This window comes from Ischnura elegans (assembly GCF_921293095.1).
Source record: "Ischnura elegans chromosome 13 unlocalized genomic scaffold, ioIscEleg1.1 SUPER_13_unloc_4, whole genome shotgun sequence".
NCBI lineage: Eukaryota > Metazoa > Arthropoda > Insecta > Odonata > Coenagrionidae > Ischnura > Ischnura elegans.
The window spans coordinates 6,663,697-6,683,619 of NW_025791660.1; the positions used below are offsets into that span (position 1 = coordinate 6,663,697).

A 19,923-nucleotide genomic window follows, 5' to 3' on the forward strand; every position below is an offset into this window, starting at 1 on the left:
AGATGATGAGCCCAGATATGAAGAAACATTTATGCACATTATTGAATAAGACACTCAATTTTAATGCAATAGAAGCATAATTATAATAGCATCAAAAGTATATTAATCAAGAAACGATACTGAATTTCAAAGTGTCAGAATAACTTTAGCAAACACGATGGTAGTTCTCAAATCAGACAGTCACCAAAACAGCTTAACATAAGAGCAACCAGTGACTCCATTTAATTACTCCAGAAGTATTTTGAAAACACTTTTTCAATGTAAAGAAGCAATTTGGATGCTATGGAAGTAATGAAAAATGGTATAACTGAAAAATTGTCAGAATATAAGCAAAGGCAATGTGAAATAAAAGAACTTGCAATAGATATAGTTTAATCTTACATTCAAGAAAACTTGTCAATTTGAGAAGCTACCTTATTTGATAGATGATAAGCATTAGCAAAGACTGCATGCTTATTTTACAACAAATGTGCTGATTTCTCAAAATATAATAGATGAATGAGAATGTTAACAAATACGTCATTTAAAAATATACACACGTAGTCATATCTCAGCAAAATACCAAGTCCAGGTGACATGTATGGAAGACAGGAAAGAATTGACTTACACCACCTAAAGACAATAAAATGAGGCATAATAGAAACAGACAAACTATGTACAAGAGATTTTAGAAGTCCATGACTCAGGGTAATATAGGTGCTTATGACATGAATAAACACACAAATAAAGACATGCTCAATATCTCCAGCCCAAAAGACTGCATGTAGTCTTAAAAAACACTTAACCTATCCTAGAAACAAGACCTTGGATTCATCCAGCGTTCGACTATGCCAAACATGAATTACACACAGGTGATTTTTTCCAAGGAAAACTATCGAGAAACCCCTAGTCAATGGTTTTGGTTTCAAACAAAAAATTTGCATCATTTCACATTTTAATATAGCATTGAAGCACTCTCTCAAAGAAGTAAAAAAATAGGACTTTAACAATGAAAATAGCAATGAGGTACTTCTTAATTAATTACTAAAAAGTCCTCTTTATTTTCTTCCTTTAGCCGCAGTAAGTTCAAATATGGTATCACAAAATGAAGGTAGTTTCAAAATCATTTGAATTGTCAATATCAGCAATGTTTTTGATTTGTAAATTAGTTCACAGACCCCAAGAATACAATGAAGCTATGAAGGGAAAGTAGAGATATCACTTGCTTGTGCATGCTTGCCACTTCTTACTTTGTACAAACTTGAACCAATAATTAAAGAGTATGTTTAATTACCACTTCCTTTTAATAATAATACTTCAGGCAGCGCCTGACACCGAGAACCTAAACTATTGAATGGACGATGAGGATACATAAATGCTTTGTTGATGCCATTCCCTAATAAATGCCCTGGCATATCACTATCAATCCACCAGTTGTTTGTAAGAAACATTTCCAATGAACCCATTTATAAAGGGATCGATAGTACTTGTACAATCATATTTTTACAGCCTAGAGCTAATAGGTAATTGTCTCTCAGGCTGGTTAATAATCTAAACAGGACAGCCGTTCGCGCTACTTTTGAATAATTTCATAATTTAATCGTCATAAGAAGAGATAAGTGGGCAGTGAAACTTGTGCTATCTGTTGAGCGTAGGTATGTGGGTGACAGCAAAGGACGATGGAATTGAAAATGCTACTCAAGATGAACAAAAGAAAATAAAGCCCAACAACCAGATGACTGATAGACAATAACCCAATTGAACGGTGCCACAATACTTCGTTATCACCAATAATAATACCGTTCATCACAATGCACTGACACTGGTAACATCATAAACACACTCTCTCAGCAAATGCCAATAGTATGAATAATAGAACAACCTCAATACGTACATACCACACTCGATGTCTCTTCAACTTTAGCAAAGGAAAATACTTTCAATTCAAGACCGGCAATCGAATATTAGAGGTCTCCTCATGGTGTAATAGGCTTCAGACGATTCGCGACGCCGAAAATCGTCGGAACATGATTGGGCTTTTAATATTTTCCAGCCTCTCTTCCGAATGGATTCAAATTTTGATTCGTATAAGTGCACCTGTGGCAAGGAAAACTCGCAGGAAAATGTTTTCATAATGATTAAATGGCTAAATAAATACATGCATGTAATATATGTTGACTATAATATTAATTAAGGAAGGTTTCGCGGCTTATATAAATCGCATGTAATTACAAGGTGTAAAATCCAAAATGGATTCAATTAATTACTACAAACATTCGTTACCAACAACATATAGTTCCAAAACGGACATGAATATTACATGATTTCAGTAAGTCTTTAATGAAAACTGGTATCATTGATTGTATCACACGTAAAGTTCCTCACGATATTTCAAACGTGAAAGCACTTATATGTTACAGGTATAACTTTCAAGGACACTTACAAGTATATAACTTTCACGCGACGAAATAATAACAACTTACCACATTCCATTGTGTGAATAAGATGCGTATTCTAGTTTATTGTTTAAATTAACCCCTCAACGCCGTCATGCGTACCCAGTACGCGCCCTTTAAATTTCATATGCCGCCGTCATGCGTACCCAGTACGCTTCCTGACCTACTGTATATAATATTTTTTCTCCGCCAGATATTGTGTGTTAAATTAAAACTAATTACTCTATCTTTTGAAGAAATGTTTTTCCTCTCCAATAAAATATTCATAGCGGCTTTATGCCTTCAAGATTTTTTAAAAATTCTTCGATAAAATTTCGTTTTAAACCAGCGCGTTGACGACTTCGGTCCAAAAACTGAACGCCTTCCTTCAACTGTTCTATCATGAAAACTTCCGCCTATTCTGCTTGAGAGACGTCAACAAGGGTCAGCTACTTTAGCTCGAGATATGGTATCTTCTAAGCTCAATGCCTTCTCTCCGTCTTCTCCTTGTTTGTCGTCACCTCGAGCCCCAAGCCCCCAAGTGTGTTTGGTCCCCCTCGTTAGTCCTTAGCGTCCTAAGCGAAGGGGCCATGTGCTTCGCTCTGCATTTATTTTTTTTATTTTTTTTTCTGGACAGTAATCAACGAAGATAAGATTCCATCTAAACAGTCAGCGTATACCAGGGCCCCTTCGAGATATTTCCTCGTCTCTTGAGGGAGCTTCTAAACCACGAGCTTCAGTCCACTAGAGTCATTCATGTTGCGTGATGTGCTTTCAGGCAGTGTGTTGAAATTCTCATCGGGTGTACTTCCTGGGTGTGGCATTTTTATAATTGGGGATCCTACGAAATGGAAATAGTATTGAAAGGCAAAAAAGAGATTCGGAAGTCTGTTTGTGTGTTAGGTTATAGTAAATTCATTTCTGGGGTGAATTTCAAGGACCTGTTATTGCATTCGTACCTAATGGCAAGAAAACGCCATTACAAGTGGTGTATGAAGTTATTTAGGAGACTATTGAATGCGAAAGTCCTAAATTCATATGTTGTTCATAGGAAAAACACGTCTAAAAATTTGACTTATCATTTCGCGTGCCATTGGTCGAGGTAATATTTTGGAAATATCCAACGTCATACGAACTGTTTGGACATGGCCGTCACTCAATACACAATTTAGTACCAAGACTCACAGAAATACATTTCCTAAAGACAATTCCTACAGCTGGGAAGAAATCAAAGTCTCAAAGGAGGTGTGCGGTTTGTGCGTAATATGGGAAATGAAGAGTTTGCGTGTACTGGTGTGAAAAATGTGCAGCGGGATTATGTTTGGATTGCTTCAAATCATGTCACACAAAGCAGATTTTCTAAGGTAAATCATTTGAATATTTGCATATTGACGTTTGAAACATTAGCATGTGATTACCTATATGAAATGATACGGTAACAATGGAACAAAGTCTTAGAAGTGGGCGGAGTGGTAAATTTTCAAGTAGGCGGAACGGGTAATCCTATCGAAAGTATCCTATCTGTTATGAAATTTTCAACCCAAAATAACTAAATTACATCATGTAATTGTATTTTTTAAATGCATGTAATGTTAGAGATCTCGTAGCTTATTCGAAACCAAATAAAAATCTTTCAAAATTGAAAATTTATTCATTAGTTCATAAAAGGATATACATAAAACAATAAATATTTTTTTAAATCGCTCGAAAAATCATTATATAGTAACGCATTATATTAAGCAAGTTTACAAAAAATTTCAAGGATACTGATCGTATATTATGAAAGATATAAATTATTGAATGATAGTATGCCAAAAAGGCGAAGTCATTTAAATCTCATCCGGCCGCTGAGATGGGATTTAATTAAATGCCCGCCGCGCTTGAGGGGTTAATTAATGGAATGTAGCATGGGTTAATTGTATCAGTATTACGACACTATCAAAGTTTAAAAACCATTGACACAAATAACCTTAAACCTATACATGAAAAACTCTCAACAATAGCAGGAATTATTATGCACTCTTTTCTGTTTACATTACGTATACAACGTAAAACTGATTGGCAAAGGTATTAATCCTTGAAGTAAATCACAGCCTTTCATCAAATTATGCCGAAACTAAGTAAGAACTTGATCTTCATACGAATACTTACCCAATACATTGAATTACATCAACTTCTAACTCACCTCACAAATAGTGGAAGACGGCTTTGGTGCCACTCATCCATCCCCCACATTTGTAGCCATTTAGCCCTTACCTGAGGATTACAAGGAAAAACAAAAGCGCGGAACACATCCCTACAACTAATGGAACAGTTTGGTGCAGAAGAACCGCCCATCTCTCTTATTTATCAATTACAAAAATGTAAAAAACTGCACCAACTCGACGTTACGCCTATGCTACAACACAGACCGCCATTAATGATGAGAGTGAAGATGGCCGACTGCGACGACTCAACTTCGTAGTTATTATATGGCAATATAGAGGACTCTGGTTCAATTTAGACAAAACAATAATTAGGTGAAAGGAGCACCTCTTTATTGCATCAACAGTTTCATGTCTTGGTAGTTAACAGACACGGGACAACTATAGCTCTCTCTGTAATTCACACAATCAAACAGGCTGTGACACTAATAAAATCCATAGACATACAGTATATACATAGATATATAGACATACAGTCCTCAAAATCTCACCATGAATGACTTCCTCGTGTGCTTCCGAAAAACCTGGTGATTTCCTAAAATCATTGCAGTGTGTTTAGAAGAGAATGACATTAGTATCTCGTTCATTCATCCGCAAGGTCCATCGAATTGTTCCACATGGCCCAAAGTAGAAGACTTATGTCAAGTTTAATTGAAAAATACTCTGTGCAAATTGCGACTCATTCACCGTTTCCAGTCAGTAACAGTGGGTGTTTGCACACATTGGATGCCATGGAAGTAAACAACATTGAACTTGATTTAGCTCAATAGATGAAACCAATCATTCAGATATGAACTTTTCTCTGTTATGAATGCTAAGTAGAATGAAATTTATTTTTTGTCCCCGTGAAGGTATGCAATCTTGGTGTAAAAGAGTCGAAAACATGCCTAACTTTGACATGCCTTTAAACAAAAAGTATAAAAATACTGCCTTTTTTATGTTTGTAATTGAAAGAAGAACATTTAAGCTATCCTCTGAGAAATTTAAAAGAAAATAAAAGGTGGCTTTTTTTGTAATAAATTGTTAAATAATGACTAATTTTTATTGTTTAAACAAGTCCTATTTGTTTATTATTGCTTCAGATGACTTGAAAGTTATTCTATTATGTGCATAAATGAATTCTCTTTAAAATGAAAATATAACAACTGCTTTGCGGGCCATCGTTCCTTAGTAATCAGTATTTATGTGATTTTTCATTTTTTACTCTGAGGCCTGACACTGCAATGTTCAAAGGACGGTAACTTTATGACGGTTCAGTTCTGAGCTGAGATAAAGTCATCACTATTCATCATAAGGATACTGCTTTCACATATCTAAAGTTTTAGAGAAATCCTCGATGGTCACCTGACACCCCTCCGCCTGATTTGAGATGAAATCCCCCACCAATCAATTATCAATTCACCCATTGCTTTCGAAGTAAGCAGATATTTCCGTTCTTTACCAAAAACCGATCAAGTTCAGTGGTATAAGCTATTTTTTTCTGCACATTGCTGATAATACATATGAATTCATTATATCAAATTCCAAGTTATTGAAACGAAAACTAGGGGAATACTAAGCGCTTAAATTTGGGCAACTTGATGTTACGCGCAAAAACGGGTAGTTTTTAGTAAAACTCTAGTGAAGGAAATATTACGAAGGGGTAATTTTTAAATGCATTTTATCTATCGCAGGAACAAATTCTCTATTTTAATGCATTTGTTGCATTGAATTTTTTTGCTTCAATTACACACTAGAGTTCCTCTAAATGGGGTGTATTGCTTTTTTATAGATAGTAACTGTTAGCAATACTTTTTGAGTTAATGGCATTGTAATATCAACGATGTTCACATTTTTCTGTTATATTGAATGACTCGATATCCGGTTCTTTTAATATGTTGTTGTATCTGTAATACTAGTCGTTCCCAGCATTGGATATGGTTAAGTTTTTTTGCACCGTGGTTGAGTTTAATGATACCTAGATAGATGGATCAGTTTGTTTATTGAGCTTCCTTGCCTCACTGTCCATTCCGTCATCGAAAATTCCAATTCACTGGCATGTTTTCTTGACGCAGAATAAAGTAGGATATAACAAGGGAAATATGACTGGCTACCGATTAAATTTCAGTGACAAATGCAATTTTCAATTGATAATTTCTTGGTTTTTTTCCATGAGCTTCACGTCTACATGTAGTTCGCAGATGTGGGCATAATATGTCACAAGCAAGCTTAGGCCTTTTTTTGGGGTGTTAGGAGTCCAGTCGGTTACATATAAAAAGGAAATGCTCAAAAGTACCGCATAGCACCTTTTTAAGTACTTTACGTAAGGGAAAAACAAATTTCCATGCCTGTTCGTCCTGTAAAATACCTCTCTTAATTTATGATTTCAGTTGATGCCTGGAAAAAAGGTGGGAGTCTGATATATATTCCCCTTTATTTATCTGTAAGATATCATTTCAATATTGCCTCCGAGTACCTAGCGGCTCCCGACCTTCGTTTTACGCTCGTAACAGCTTATAAAGGATACAGCTTTCTTTTGTAAAATTACTTTGGGTCCGTGGAGTCACTCCATTTTCAGGGAATTTTTTCACCAATAAAATATTTAGAGATATTAATTTCAATTCAGCCATCACGTCCTCGGCCCTTTCCCCAGATCCCAACAACTAAACCAACCAAGATTATATGCGCACTCATAAAAGGCCACCTCTCCCACTTTCTTTAGCCATGAATTCTATTGCATTTAGTAATTATACTTGTAATGATAACTTTTATTGACCCCTGGTCTTTACAATGTACACTTCAGGACTAGTTTAATACACACTAAATGCACCTACATTGAAACAATCCTCTGAAAGAAGGGTTCTTCAAGGACTCAGTAATGCTAATAGTTTCTATTTACACGGAAAATTTTAAAATTTGACTCAAGTTATACTTTATTGGTGGCATTTTTAATGATTGAGTGAAAAGATTATTATGTCATTGTTGCCATGTGAAACGGGTTTTTATTTTGCATGACAGTGGAATGGCATACCTGTGTACATTTCCGCTACGTTGATTGGCACATTCATAGACTTGAGAATTGGTGGTCATTGTTTTCGTATTATCTCTTACTTACATGAACAAGTGATATATGTGCAAAGAAAGTATTCTAACAAGTTTAAACTCCTTTTTAATAGCTATAAAATTTTAAATTATCTACATTTTAACTCAAATTAAAAGAAATTAGTTGGGAACTCAAATAATTTCTTTATATTTTTAACTCAACCACACACATATATTGAACCAGGTGTTTTAGTACTCGTGCATGAAATAGATGTTTGATATAGACAAGCTTGCATGTAAAGAGCATGAAAGGTATATCTAATTTCTCGATGTTTTTGTTCCAACAGGTTTTCTTTCTGATACTCTTCCCTGTTCTCTACCTTCAGGACGTACTGTCAGATTGTTACGTGGCATTTACGCACTTCAGCCAATCCCACTACATCCCTTTTGCCCTGACAATCCTGTTCATCCTCGGCCCAATGGTGACTGAGATCATTGCAAATATTTTCCGGCAAGTATAATCATAATCACTGCTAGGATGAACGGTTAAAAAAGTTATAATGACTATTCTCCTAAAGAGGTGGTTTACCTTTAAATCAAGCATTTAATTATTATAAATGTCAACTTTTAATTTTATTTGATAAATTTTGGCAAATGAACTTAATTTGTGTAGAAATATTGAAGGACTAAAACAATAACAATAATAATTGCCTGGGTAAACTTAATGGAGTGACCGAATCGTTCATGCTTGCAATGCAGGACCAGGTTTTTCACACTAAAAATTAAGCAAAGTACTTCCTAGGTGATAAAAGCACAACAGATGACAGATTTAGGAGATGTTTTCAAGTTCTAGAAACAATCCAACACATTATATTTGGCTGCAAGATGTTTATTAATACAGAATATTTAAATAGACCTAATCAAGTTGCAAAAATTATCCACCGAAAAATGGCCTACCAGCACAAGTTAAAAAATACCTAGACCCCATACTATGAATTTACCACCCCGAAACAGTGCTTGAAAACAGTGCATTCAAAATTTACTATGATTTGCCTATCCAAGCAGATAAAACTATATTTAATAATAGACCAAATATAAGCTTGATTGAATAGAAATATAGAACTTGTTACTTAGTTGATATTGCTTTGCCACTTTCGCATAACATCGAAAAGATAATAGCCGGAAAAATAAATAAGTAACAAGAATTGGCAATACAAATAAAAAGAATATGGAATATGAAACAGCTTTATATAGCTCCAATTGTCATCTCAGCTACCGGTTTCATCCCAAAACATATATAGAGACGTTTCAAAATACTCAACCTTCACCGAAATGCATACATCAAATTGCAAAAGGCTGCAATAATTTCAACCTGTCATATCACGAGAAAATTTCTCGACGCAATTCAATATTAGAGAGATATTTCGGTGAGAACCCGTGCTTCTTACACTAAAACAACTCAGTGAAAACTGAATAAAATTTAAAGGAAAATTAATAATAATACTATATGATTTATTTCCGCGAGTCCCTGGCTCGGTAGAAAATGACTGCGAATCATTTACAACAAATCACAATTGATCCATAAATGAAAAATGAAAACAAATCCAAACAAATGCACCTTTTATGATTTTTTAAATCAATGATTCACGATTGAAAACATTTTATACTCAATCAACAGAAAATAATGCATGCCTTAGGCAACGGTCACACTAGTACCGCTACTGAAAGGTTCTATTTATGTATATCGCATCGTAAGGATATCCCTCGACACATTTTGGACACTTATATATAGGAATAAGCAAAGTAAATCTCCGTTAAACCAGGATATTCGGCACACTTCACAATACAAAAAGTGCCATCGACCTCAAGGAAACCCAATTAAAATAAAAGCGAAATAATGCTTACTAACCTCAAATATCTATTCCACAAAATATCGCAATGGACTATTTCACGCACAGAAGTAATCTCATGCCCAATTTACAAATGGCTTGCATACCAATGTTGTTAAATTGAAATAATAATCAAAATTATTTAACAGGGGTTGTTCCTTGAAGTACAAGGCTTAAAATATGCTGAATAAAAACCGACAAGAACTGCGGGTTGCAGTAAAAATTTAAAGCTCACGAATAAATCATCGAAATCTACATAAGTCAATGAGTGAAAGATAAATATGCAATAACACGTATATACTAATCTCTTGCCTTCAAAAACAATATGTATTTAGAAGCAAAATAAATATTTGTTGCACATAACCATGTACAACAATATCAATTATTGAATTTCAATTTCTCAGGGGGGATGCCGCTCAGTTTGTGAAGAAACTTGCAAACCACTAGGGAGCGTTCCGAGTTACGCATAATGCGCATAGTCTCGATGCCACCCCTAAGAAATGTATCAAGGCATTGGATGGGCTGACACATTCGTGCGATTCGAAACGGCTTCATCTACATCCACATCTACATAATACCCCACGAGCCACCTAAAAGGCGTGTGGCAGGGGGTGTTACGACACAAGCCGTTTAAAACAAAAAATGAAGAGCTCTCACGAGGTTGGGACTAGCGTTTATTAAAGTCCTTTATGATTCGGGGGAAAAACGAATTCCCGTATCTATCCGTTCGGAAAAACATCTCTCTTAATTTATCACTTCTATCGGACCTGGAGATATAGTGTGGCTCTAATATTATGTTCTCCTTGTCACTATTAAAGATATCCATTCTCAATTGTTCAAGCAATCTAAGCCTAACGTGCAGCCTCCGAGTCTCAAGCGGCTCCCAGCCTAATTCGCTTAATATCTGAGTAACACTGTCCGTGCGCCCAAAGCAGTTTCTGACGAAACGCGAAGCCTTCTATGTATTTTATTAAGTTCGTGGATTGAGTCTTTCTGCACCGGATCCCATGCGCTCGCTGCATATTCAAGGTGCGGTCGGACGAGAGCGAAATAGCACCTTTATTTTACTTTCTCATTCGAAAATCTTCCCACAATACGCTTGACGAATCCTAATTTCTTCAGGGCTATGCCGCAAATATTCTTTAAATGTGTTCCCCACGTGAGGTTCTAGGTTATCGTAACTCCCAGGTACTTCACTTCGTCTGTTGTCTTTATGTAAATACAATCCACTGCATAAACATGGTTACAGTTGGACGAATTCCTCAAGAAATTTACCGCCATGAATTTGCTCAGATTAAGTTCGAGTCCCCACTCTTGGCTCCACAAATAAACGTTGTTTAAGTCAGATGATAGAATTTCGTAGTCAGAGTGATCACTAATTTCGCGGTAGATGACAGCGTCGTCAGCAAATAAACGTATTTTACTACTAATGCGGGAGCAGAGATCATTAATGTATGCGCATGATGCAATGTGAGCGAGAAATATTTGGCCGTTCAAAATATCCGCAATGACCTATGCTGGAAGATAGTTATAGTGAAGCGATAACACATTGAGTCATTTCTTCGGGTAATAAAAGACAGGAATGGCTATAAGCAGGTTCATTGCTCCCAAGAAGGACATTGGTAAGCGAGCGTTTTACCCGTAAGAGTTGAATGTTCACTGTGTGTACACGGCTGCAACATTCCATTGAAGGCTTCTAGATTTTTTCAGGCCACTCTCGCCCTTCTGACGGAATCGGCGGATTGCCTAGTTGGCCTACGGACGGTTTTCTCAAAGTTAATGATTATAACTGATAATTTCAGGCCTTACATGGGAAACCTTTCCATATTAGAAATAAAGAAATAAAATTTTCTAAGGGTCACTATTATTTTAATATGGGAACGACCCAGGTTTCGTAACGTGACCTGACCATGTAACCAATTTACGAAATTCGAATCGTGCCCATATTAAAAAAATACCAATACATTTTTAGCTCCTCAGATCGCACCTTACTGAGAGATAACATTCAAGAACTCACTTTCCGAAGGAAAGGTACCGCTGGACTGCAGAATCGCAAGCGTTACAACCATATTTAAAAAGGAAAAAAGACATGACCCAGACAACGACCGCCCGATTTCATTAACATTAATTATAGGCAAGATACTTGAGCATATCAACGTTAGCAATATCATGACTTTCTTGAACATTTGTAACTTCCTCCAAGACTGTCACCATGGATTCCGAAAAGGTAGATCATGCGAAACACAGCTCGCGCTCTTTATTCACGATTTTCTAAAATCTTGTGAATCGAAAAGACAAGTTGACGCATTATTTCTAGATTTGAAGAAAGCTTTCGACACTGTACCTCACAACGAACTTTTATACAAATTTAAGTCATGCGGATTAAACGCAACAGCGATAAGCTGGATACGCGGCTTTCTCAGAGATCGTAAACAAAAAGTAGTTCTCGATAGAGTTAGCTCTGATGTAGTAAAAGTAACATCAGATGTTCCACAAGGAAGCGTAATCGGTCCTCTTTTGTTAATTATGTAGAATAATTCTCTGCTCCCGCATTACCACTAAAAATGCTTTATTTTCTGACGACGCAGTCATCCATCGTGAAATAAGTCATCACTCTGAGCGTGAAATTCTATCATCGGACTTAAACAACGTTCTTTTGTGGAGCCAAGAGTGGGGGCTCGAACTTAATCTCAGCAAATGCATGACGGTACATTTCTTGCGGAATTCTTCCAACTATAACCATTTTTATGCAAGGGATGGTATTAACATAAAGGCAAATGACGATATGAAGTACCTGGAAGTTACGATAACCTTAATCCTTTCGTAGGGAACACATTTGAGGAATATTTGTGGAATAGCTCTCAAGAAATGAGGATTCGTCAAGCGCATTATGGGAAAATTTTCGGATGGGAAAGTAAAAGAAAGGTGCTATTTCACACTCGTCCGACCGCACCTTGAATATGTAGCGAGCGTATAGGATACGGTGCAGGATGACACAATCCGCGAACTGAGCAAAATACAAAGGAAGGCTGCGCGGTTCGTCAAAAACCTTCACGGGCGTACAGACAGCGTCACTCAGATATTAAACGAATTAGGCTGGGAGACTCGGAGGCTGCACGCTAGGCTTAGATTGCTTAAAAAAATGAAAATGGATACCTTTAAGAGCAACACGGAGAATATAATATTAGAGCCACACTATATTTCCAGGTCCGATAGAGGCGATCAATTAAGAGAGATGTTTTCCCGAACGGATAGATATGAGAATTCGTTTTTTCCCTGAGCCATAAACGCCTGTCCCAAGTTCGTCAGAGCACTTCATTTTTTAATTTCTATATGGCTGGTGTCCTAACACCCTCTGCCACACGCCTTTTAGGTGGCTTGCGGGGAATTATTTAGGTAAATAGTGAGCCTTAGAAAGTTTTATTTCTTTATTTTCAATTAATGAATATGCTGAAATTTAATGTTCATGGTCACTATGTTGACGAAAATCGTTTAATTTATATTTATATAAGTACTTCATGCATGAAACTTCACGACGAAAGTTCCATGTCACATCTTGCAACACTTTTTTGCCCAGCAAAGACTACGGCCTATTTTTTAACAGCATGATATTCATCAGCTAATAATTGTTATATATTGATAACATTTTTAAAATAATTATGGTACAGAGTATTTTAGATCACCTCGCCTGACATATTTTGCTTAATCTTGAATACCTGATGTAAATGAGCACTAAACCTGATAGAATGCTGAAGGACATAAAAAAAATTATTGCTCATTGCATGCATGAACATAACTCGACTGCTAATTATGTGTAGAGGATTCTATAAATGGTTCTTTAAGCATTCAGAGCGTCCCTACTCGATATGGTTCAGCAAAAGAGTGAAGCATTAAATAAAAAAATAACAAAAATAACGTCAAGTGATGAGTGAGTCTCCCAATTACAAATGAACATTAATTTTTTTTAATTCTTAACATATTTTTTCCAATAAAGAGCTTACAATATGTTATTTTGTGCATATATCTCTGCAAAACCACATAGCTAATAATTAGAAAAATGAAGTTGATGCATATATAAGTCATTAAAATAACATCTAAGGCAATATTATTATGAAATTACTATACCGTTTAAGGTAGGATTGTATGTAGCATTCACGAAGCGTTCAGGCAGTTCCCCTTACCATCAACCACTTCCCTCTTTAATTCACAATAAGGCCTACTCACTTTCATTATATTAAAAATTCCTATTATCCTCCTTCGTGTCCCCCGTTTAAACAACATTCTCATACTATTTTCAACATCCCCTCCCGCTAAATACTCACTCCAACCCTTGCCTCTGTCTCCCTCGTATCTCAAATAGAAGCTGCCTCTCCTCATCCACTATGCCTAGCTCCACTATTACTGATGCCATCCACTAGCCCTACATGGTTCATCCTTCTTTTTGTTTACTCCAACTTCTCCATTCCTCTCCACGCCCACATCTCGAAAGCCTTCAAACTTCTATCGACCTCTTTCCTTAGTCTCCACGTTCCTGCCCCGTAAAGCGCTAGAATCTCCAGATCAGTAACTAACCTTTTCTTTAAACGCCTATGTATCGATCATCTCAGGAGCTCCTTCCTGTTCAATGATGCCTCCTTTGCTAATTCAATTCCTAATACCCTTACTGCCCTATTCAGTTTCTGCATTTCAGCATATTTCAGAATTTTGTCAGTCCCCCCTATCCTGTCCCATCAATAATAATTTTTTCTTATCGAGGATTCCTCTTATTATTTCCCCTAGCTCTTCATATACTTTACCTATTTCCTCCTCCCTATGATTGGTAGTGGGCATGTAAACTTGAATCACCACAAGTTTTTGGGTTGTGCCATAATATCTATCCAAAAAATCTGTTGCTCACCTCATCAATGCCTACCACACGCTTAACACTCTTCCCGTTTCATACTAAAGCTACCCCTCGTTGACTTTCCTCCCCATCACTATATATAAGCCTATATCATCACTCCAAAAGCCCCACCATCTTTCCACCTCTCTTCGCATAATGCAAAGATATCTATTCTATCATCCTTTCTCCATTTCTCTTTTGAGATTATCTAGATTCCCCGCCCTCATCATTGCCCTCACATTCCACCCCCCAATATTTATTGCCACCTTCTTCTTCTTCTCCACCTTCCTGGTCTTCATTCCTTTTTTCTTCATTGCTGCTGCTGATGATGAGTCTCTTCAAGGATTTCGCATGTTGATGACCCCGAAAATCTTGCCGACCTCGCTGCCGTGAACGACACCCGCCCTTCGCGGACTGGTCCCGTTAGATGTGTTTCTGAGGCTCATTCGATTTTACTCCATGTTATCAGGGAAGAAATAGTTGGAAGGGTTACCCGCTTCCTTTCCAACCATTTTTTTGGGGGTGGAGTGTCCATGTGACACCATCATCTGGACTACCTTTCGGCTCATACCTTAGGACCTATCTGACATTTGTGGCCCGACCTGGAGTAATTTATAACGTATCCCGCCTGCGAAGCTCTTGTGATCATAGGAACGAGCAAGTTTTTTTCACTTCGACAAGGTTTTAGCCCAAGGAAAAAGCAACCTGAAATAGTAACGTAATAATAAAATATTGATCTTCAAGAAGCATGACACTTTAGAGAAGTTAATGCACTTCATTAGAACAGAAGCAATCATTTGAACTAAGTTTTTTGGACATAGTTTACTTTTTCATCTTAAAATTTCTTCACCATCACTTAACGCAGCATAATTTCCCAGGTTCAAGGTAATTTGTGTTCATGAAAGTTGTCCACTACCAAAATCGTCACTGAAATGAACCATTGGGAGGCATACAAAGTGCGAGTTGGTTAAAGGTAAAAAACACACTATGCCAAGATATCACCACTAGAACAGGATTTTGGCACTTTTTAAATATGACATTCTGATAAATCCTCTTGGATAATCCTCAATCCATTTAACGATTTTTTTTATTTTTGCAAAACCAAGACTATGGATCAAAAACTAACAACCCTGAAATGATTTATTTGAATTTACCGTCAGCAATTCACCCGGTGAAGCATACTGATGATATTTCCATCCCTAAACCTCAAGCTACTAGCACCCTCGATGATTCTGATGTCTTAGTGAACGAAGCCACACCGGCAGTGGAGGCAGGTCCTAGCCATCGAGATATATATCACAGCTCTGATGTAGAAGAACCCTAGACTAGTCAAAAAAGGCACCTCATCCCATAACACAAGGACCTAAGTGATCTAATACAAGATTTAGACTTACCAAAGGGTAAAGCCCAACTTTTTGGCTCGCATTTGCAGCAGTGGAATGTTTTGGCCGATAGTGTGAATGCTTCGTACTACAGAGGCATACAGTCAACCCTAACTCAATTTTTGTCAACGGATGATGAAAATGATGATCTGATTTTTTGCACTGATGTTGAATGACTGATGAGGGAATTAGCGATTAAAAATGATTCAGGCCAATGGAGGCTATTCATGGACTAATCGAAGGCAAGTTGAATGGTTGTTTTACCGGACAACGGCCACGATTTACCTTCGGTTCCTGTTGGATACACCACTGTTTTAAAGGGAACCCATATTCCAGTTTTTGTGGCAGCTCTTTAGACCACCTCCTAAACCCCCTCCTATACCATTCCTACACCCCCTTCCCCTGTTATATTTTATGTTATATAAATCCCGTACAAAATAGGGGGGGACAGTGTATTCATCCCTTAAGAATAATATCATTAGCAACCATATCATATGTCATAAAAAACGAAGAAAAATGGTTATGTAAGGGTGTCGCTTGCCGTCTCGTGTCAGCTCGGTTTCGCTCTTGGGGTAATGGAAGAATCGCAGAGTCTCGTTCGAGTGATGGGTCCAGCATCTGAAACTCATAACACGTTGCAACCTCTCACGTGGGATCCATCCTCGTGCATGACTCTGACACCCTACTCCGATTAACAACTTGCAATTTGCTCTCGCGTGGGAATTGGTCTCCGCGTATTCCTCCAACACTTTATGCCGTAACACGTTGCAGTATCTTGGCGTGGGAAGGCGTATGATATGCATTATCATGCGGCCTTTCCCGGACAATAGGAGGACGCCGAGAGGGTCACGGGACGGACGCGACACGGAAGGAAGCCTCTTGGAGGGAATAGACACGAGGGGTCTTACGCTGTATCTCGGAGGGGGAGTTTGTACCTGTGCTCTGACAATTAAACGTGTGGAACCAGACTTGTCATCTCATTCTGCCTTCTACGAACCTAGCCCTTCCTATAAGCTTAGTACTTACAGTTATTTTTAAAGTTTTTTTTTCAATTTTCACCCCCTAAATCTTTTCAACCCCAGTGAAGTTTGTCTCTCTCTTGAGCCTAATTCCTTTAAAACGTTAGTTTTTTTCAATCAGAAGCAGATAACAGAATTAAAAGTTCCTTGAAAAGCGATAAGTTTAGATAGCGGTTATTTTCCCCAATTTAGGGGTTGCGTGAAAATGGACGATAGAAAAAAACGGAGGTCAATTTCGAATTTAGCGACCCAAAATTAGCCAGAAACACTGGAAATTGTAGCAAAGCATTTTTTGAACTTTTTTTTGCAGAACAGTGTAATGAGTTCTACTTTTCATTATAAAAAAGCCTACTGTTTACAATTATTTCCATGACGTTCTGAGAAAGTTATTTTTTTCTGAGTGGAAATCTTTTCAGCATAAAAAAGCGTCCCATATTTTAACATTTTTTACACAGAATCCTAGTTTCAATTATTTTATGTCCAAGTCGCAAAAACATTTTCGCTTTTTTCTTTCCTTTGCCATTGCTAATGTTGGTGAGTGGTGAGGTGTTCCAGTGCCATCTTTTGCTTACTCTCATGAGCAAAAGCAAAGGGAGTTTTCTGTGCATAATCCCCAGCCGAAGTCATAGTAAATCTATGCGTTTTGGTAGCGTAACTGTTATGCACCACCTACAAGTTCGACTGCGTATAATACTCACTACCAGTCGACCAGCCGAGTTTGGTGCCATTCATTCTAGGTTTTGTATTACTGAGTTTACCAGTGGCGCAGGTAGGGCGGGATACTTTCAAGATGATTTTAGCGATGGAACCCTCCCCCAGACCTTAGATAATTTCTTTTATGAAAATATTTCAGTGTGTCAAATTTTGTAATTTATGCATATTTAAAATGATGAACGTTGTATTATGTTGATCATGGATATAGCATTAAACGTCAGTAAATAATAAATACGTGTGAAAATTTTATTAATAATCGCCCCCCTAACATCCCCTCTAACCCCTACCATGATTTTTAGTCTTTATGCGCCTGTGGTTGTGTGTGTTGTGTGCTCTTCCGTCATGTGTTCATACAAGGATTGGAATTAAAACGCCGTATGTGTGAGTGTAAGTAATTTAATTTGAATTTAACAAATTTAGGAATGTATGTTTTTACTACTACTACGAAAACCAATCAAAGGACACATAACGTAGTTGCTTGTTCTTGGGTTTATTACCATTTTATTCATGAATTCTTTGTTTTTGCCTAAGATACTCCTTTTTCTAGATGACTTCTACTCTTTTTCCATTAATGTTGGATCAATTGGTCTTGATTGTGGTTCAAGAAACTTCCTACTCCTTTCAGTATTCGGCGTCGTGTCATCAAAACCTGGAGGGATGTGTTCAGCCTGGACTCATTGAAATTGCTACCTCGGTAAGAATACAATCCTTTTTTTACATAATGATTCTTCTACTGTGTGTTAATTTAGTCATTAACACCATTTGACTAAATTCCATGGATTTGGGCGAGTTTGGAAGTGTGCAATGCGTTCGCAATGTAAAAGGCAGGTTCCAATGACCCATGTGGGAGACGGTGCGCGTGTGTTGCATCAAAATTAGATACAACAATCTATATACATATTTATATATTCATGAGTATTCCAACGGCGTATTGCAGCGGACAATGCCAGTTTTTTTTCCGGTGTTTAAAGTCACAAGTCAATAGTCTTCCTTCCCAGCGGAGTATTCGGAGTAATCGGAGTGGACCACTGCATCGCTCATACTTTTCTTTGCGAAACCTTTGTAGCCTACTCATTTCTCTTTACTCAAACGCCAAGAGAATACGTAATAAATTGTTGAGATTTCTGAAATAAAGAGAAATATGTACCTTTAATGTTGCGGCGGACAATGACAGTTTTTCCCGGTGCTTTAATTCACAATCCTTTGATTACTGCGTACGTTGGATGCCAATTTCTTTTTATTTATTTGTTGAGAATTTATTTCTACAAATTCAAAAAAGAGTTACTAAGGTTGATTTGACGACGTGAAAAATGTATATATTTTAGCCTTACAAAGCTAAAACTAAGTTCTACAGTTCGTTCACCTCGTCCACTTAAATTCCATGAAGATTCAAGACCCATAACAATCATTGGTATAATTTTTGATATATATATTCCCAATGTTCCCGAATCTTGCAATTATGGATAGAAAGTAAGTACTAGTGCAGAAACTGCCTTGCCTTGAATTTTACTTGCCTTTACTGCCGGCAGAAATTTGCCATGAAAGGCTATTTTTAGCAGGCAAAAATATGGAGACGTCAAAACCTGCTACCTGATCAAATAGAAAAATTGTTTTCCCGCGTGAAATTGAAAGGGTCAAAGATTACATGATAAATTTCTAAAGGTTAAATCATTTCAATATTGCCTATGGAACTCTTTAAGACAAATTTAAATTCATTTATCTCCTAATTCTGGCACAATTACCCTTAAAGTTCCTCATTATCCTTTTCGTTCTGCATAAAGCTAAGCATTTAGAATAAAAAACTCATGATGGGATCAGAAAAATGAGAATAAATTAGAGCATGCATTGTTGCATTGCCTGGTCTAGAATTTACCATACTCGATTACGATACTCGCGAGTAGTTTTCAACTCGACTTGAGATCAAATAGTGCTACACACATTCCTAGGATTTACTACCTATAATTTTATTGTTATATTTTAGGTTCGACGAAAACAGCCTCAGGGTAGCGTTTCAAGTTCATTCCCGAATTTTTCTAATCTTTGTATACTCACTGACTCAGTTTCTCGCCAAAAAATATTGTAACTATAAATGGAAACTAAAAATACCACATATTTGATCAGTTGTTCAAGTTGACTGTACATTAGGCTGGCCCTTATTTTTCAGAATTGCGAAAAGTTACGTTTTCCTAGTCTCAAAATGATCCAAATAAGGTTTATATTCACATGTTAAAATTTGGTACTTTAAAGTAACGGCAACCCGTGCCCCATGGGCCCTAAGTACTGAGGACCCTCAATTTAGTTCGCACGTTCATCCATTTTATGAGTAATTTTTCCAACTTATCAATCGCCTTAGTTCCGTGAAAACAGGAATTCTCGTTTTGCACCATGGATGAAACGA

At 37.1% G+C, this 19,923-nt stretch overlaps 2 protein-coding genes across 5 annotated transcripts in view; both read left to right on the forward strand.

Moving 5' to 3' along the window:
- LOC124173180 overlaps window positions 1–8,817 on the forward strand; it is a 52,327-nt gene extending 43,510 nt beyond the window's left edge. For all 4 annotated transcript variants that reach the window (XM_046552699.1, XM_046552698.1, XM_046552700.1 and 1 more), the window contains one exon: window positions 7,987–8,817. In XM_046552699.1, coding sequence (XP_046408655.1) covers window positions 7,987–8,160 — 174 coding nt within the window. In that variant the 3' untranslated portion in view covers window positions 8,161–8,817. The remainder of the gene's footprint in view (window positions 1–7,986) is intronic.
- An 8,287-nt stretch (window positions 8,818–17,104) lies between these two features.
- Window positions 17,105–19,923, forward strand: part of LOC124173244 — a 59,081-nt gene continuing 56,262 nt past the window's right edge. The window contains exon 1 of the mRNA XM_046552767.1: window positions 17,105–18,219. The gene's annotated coding sequence lies outside the window, so the exon portion shown is untranslated. The remainder of the gene's footprint in view (window positions 18,220–19,923) is intronic.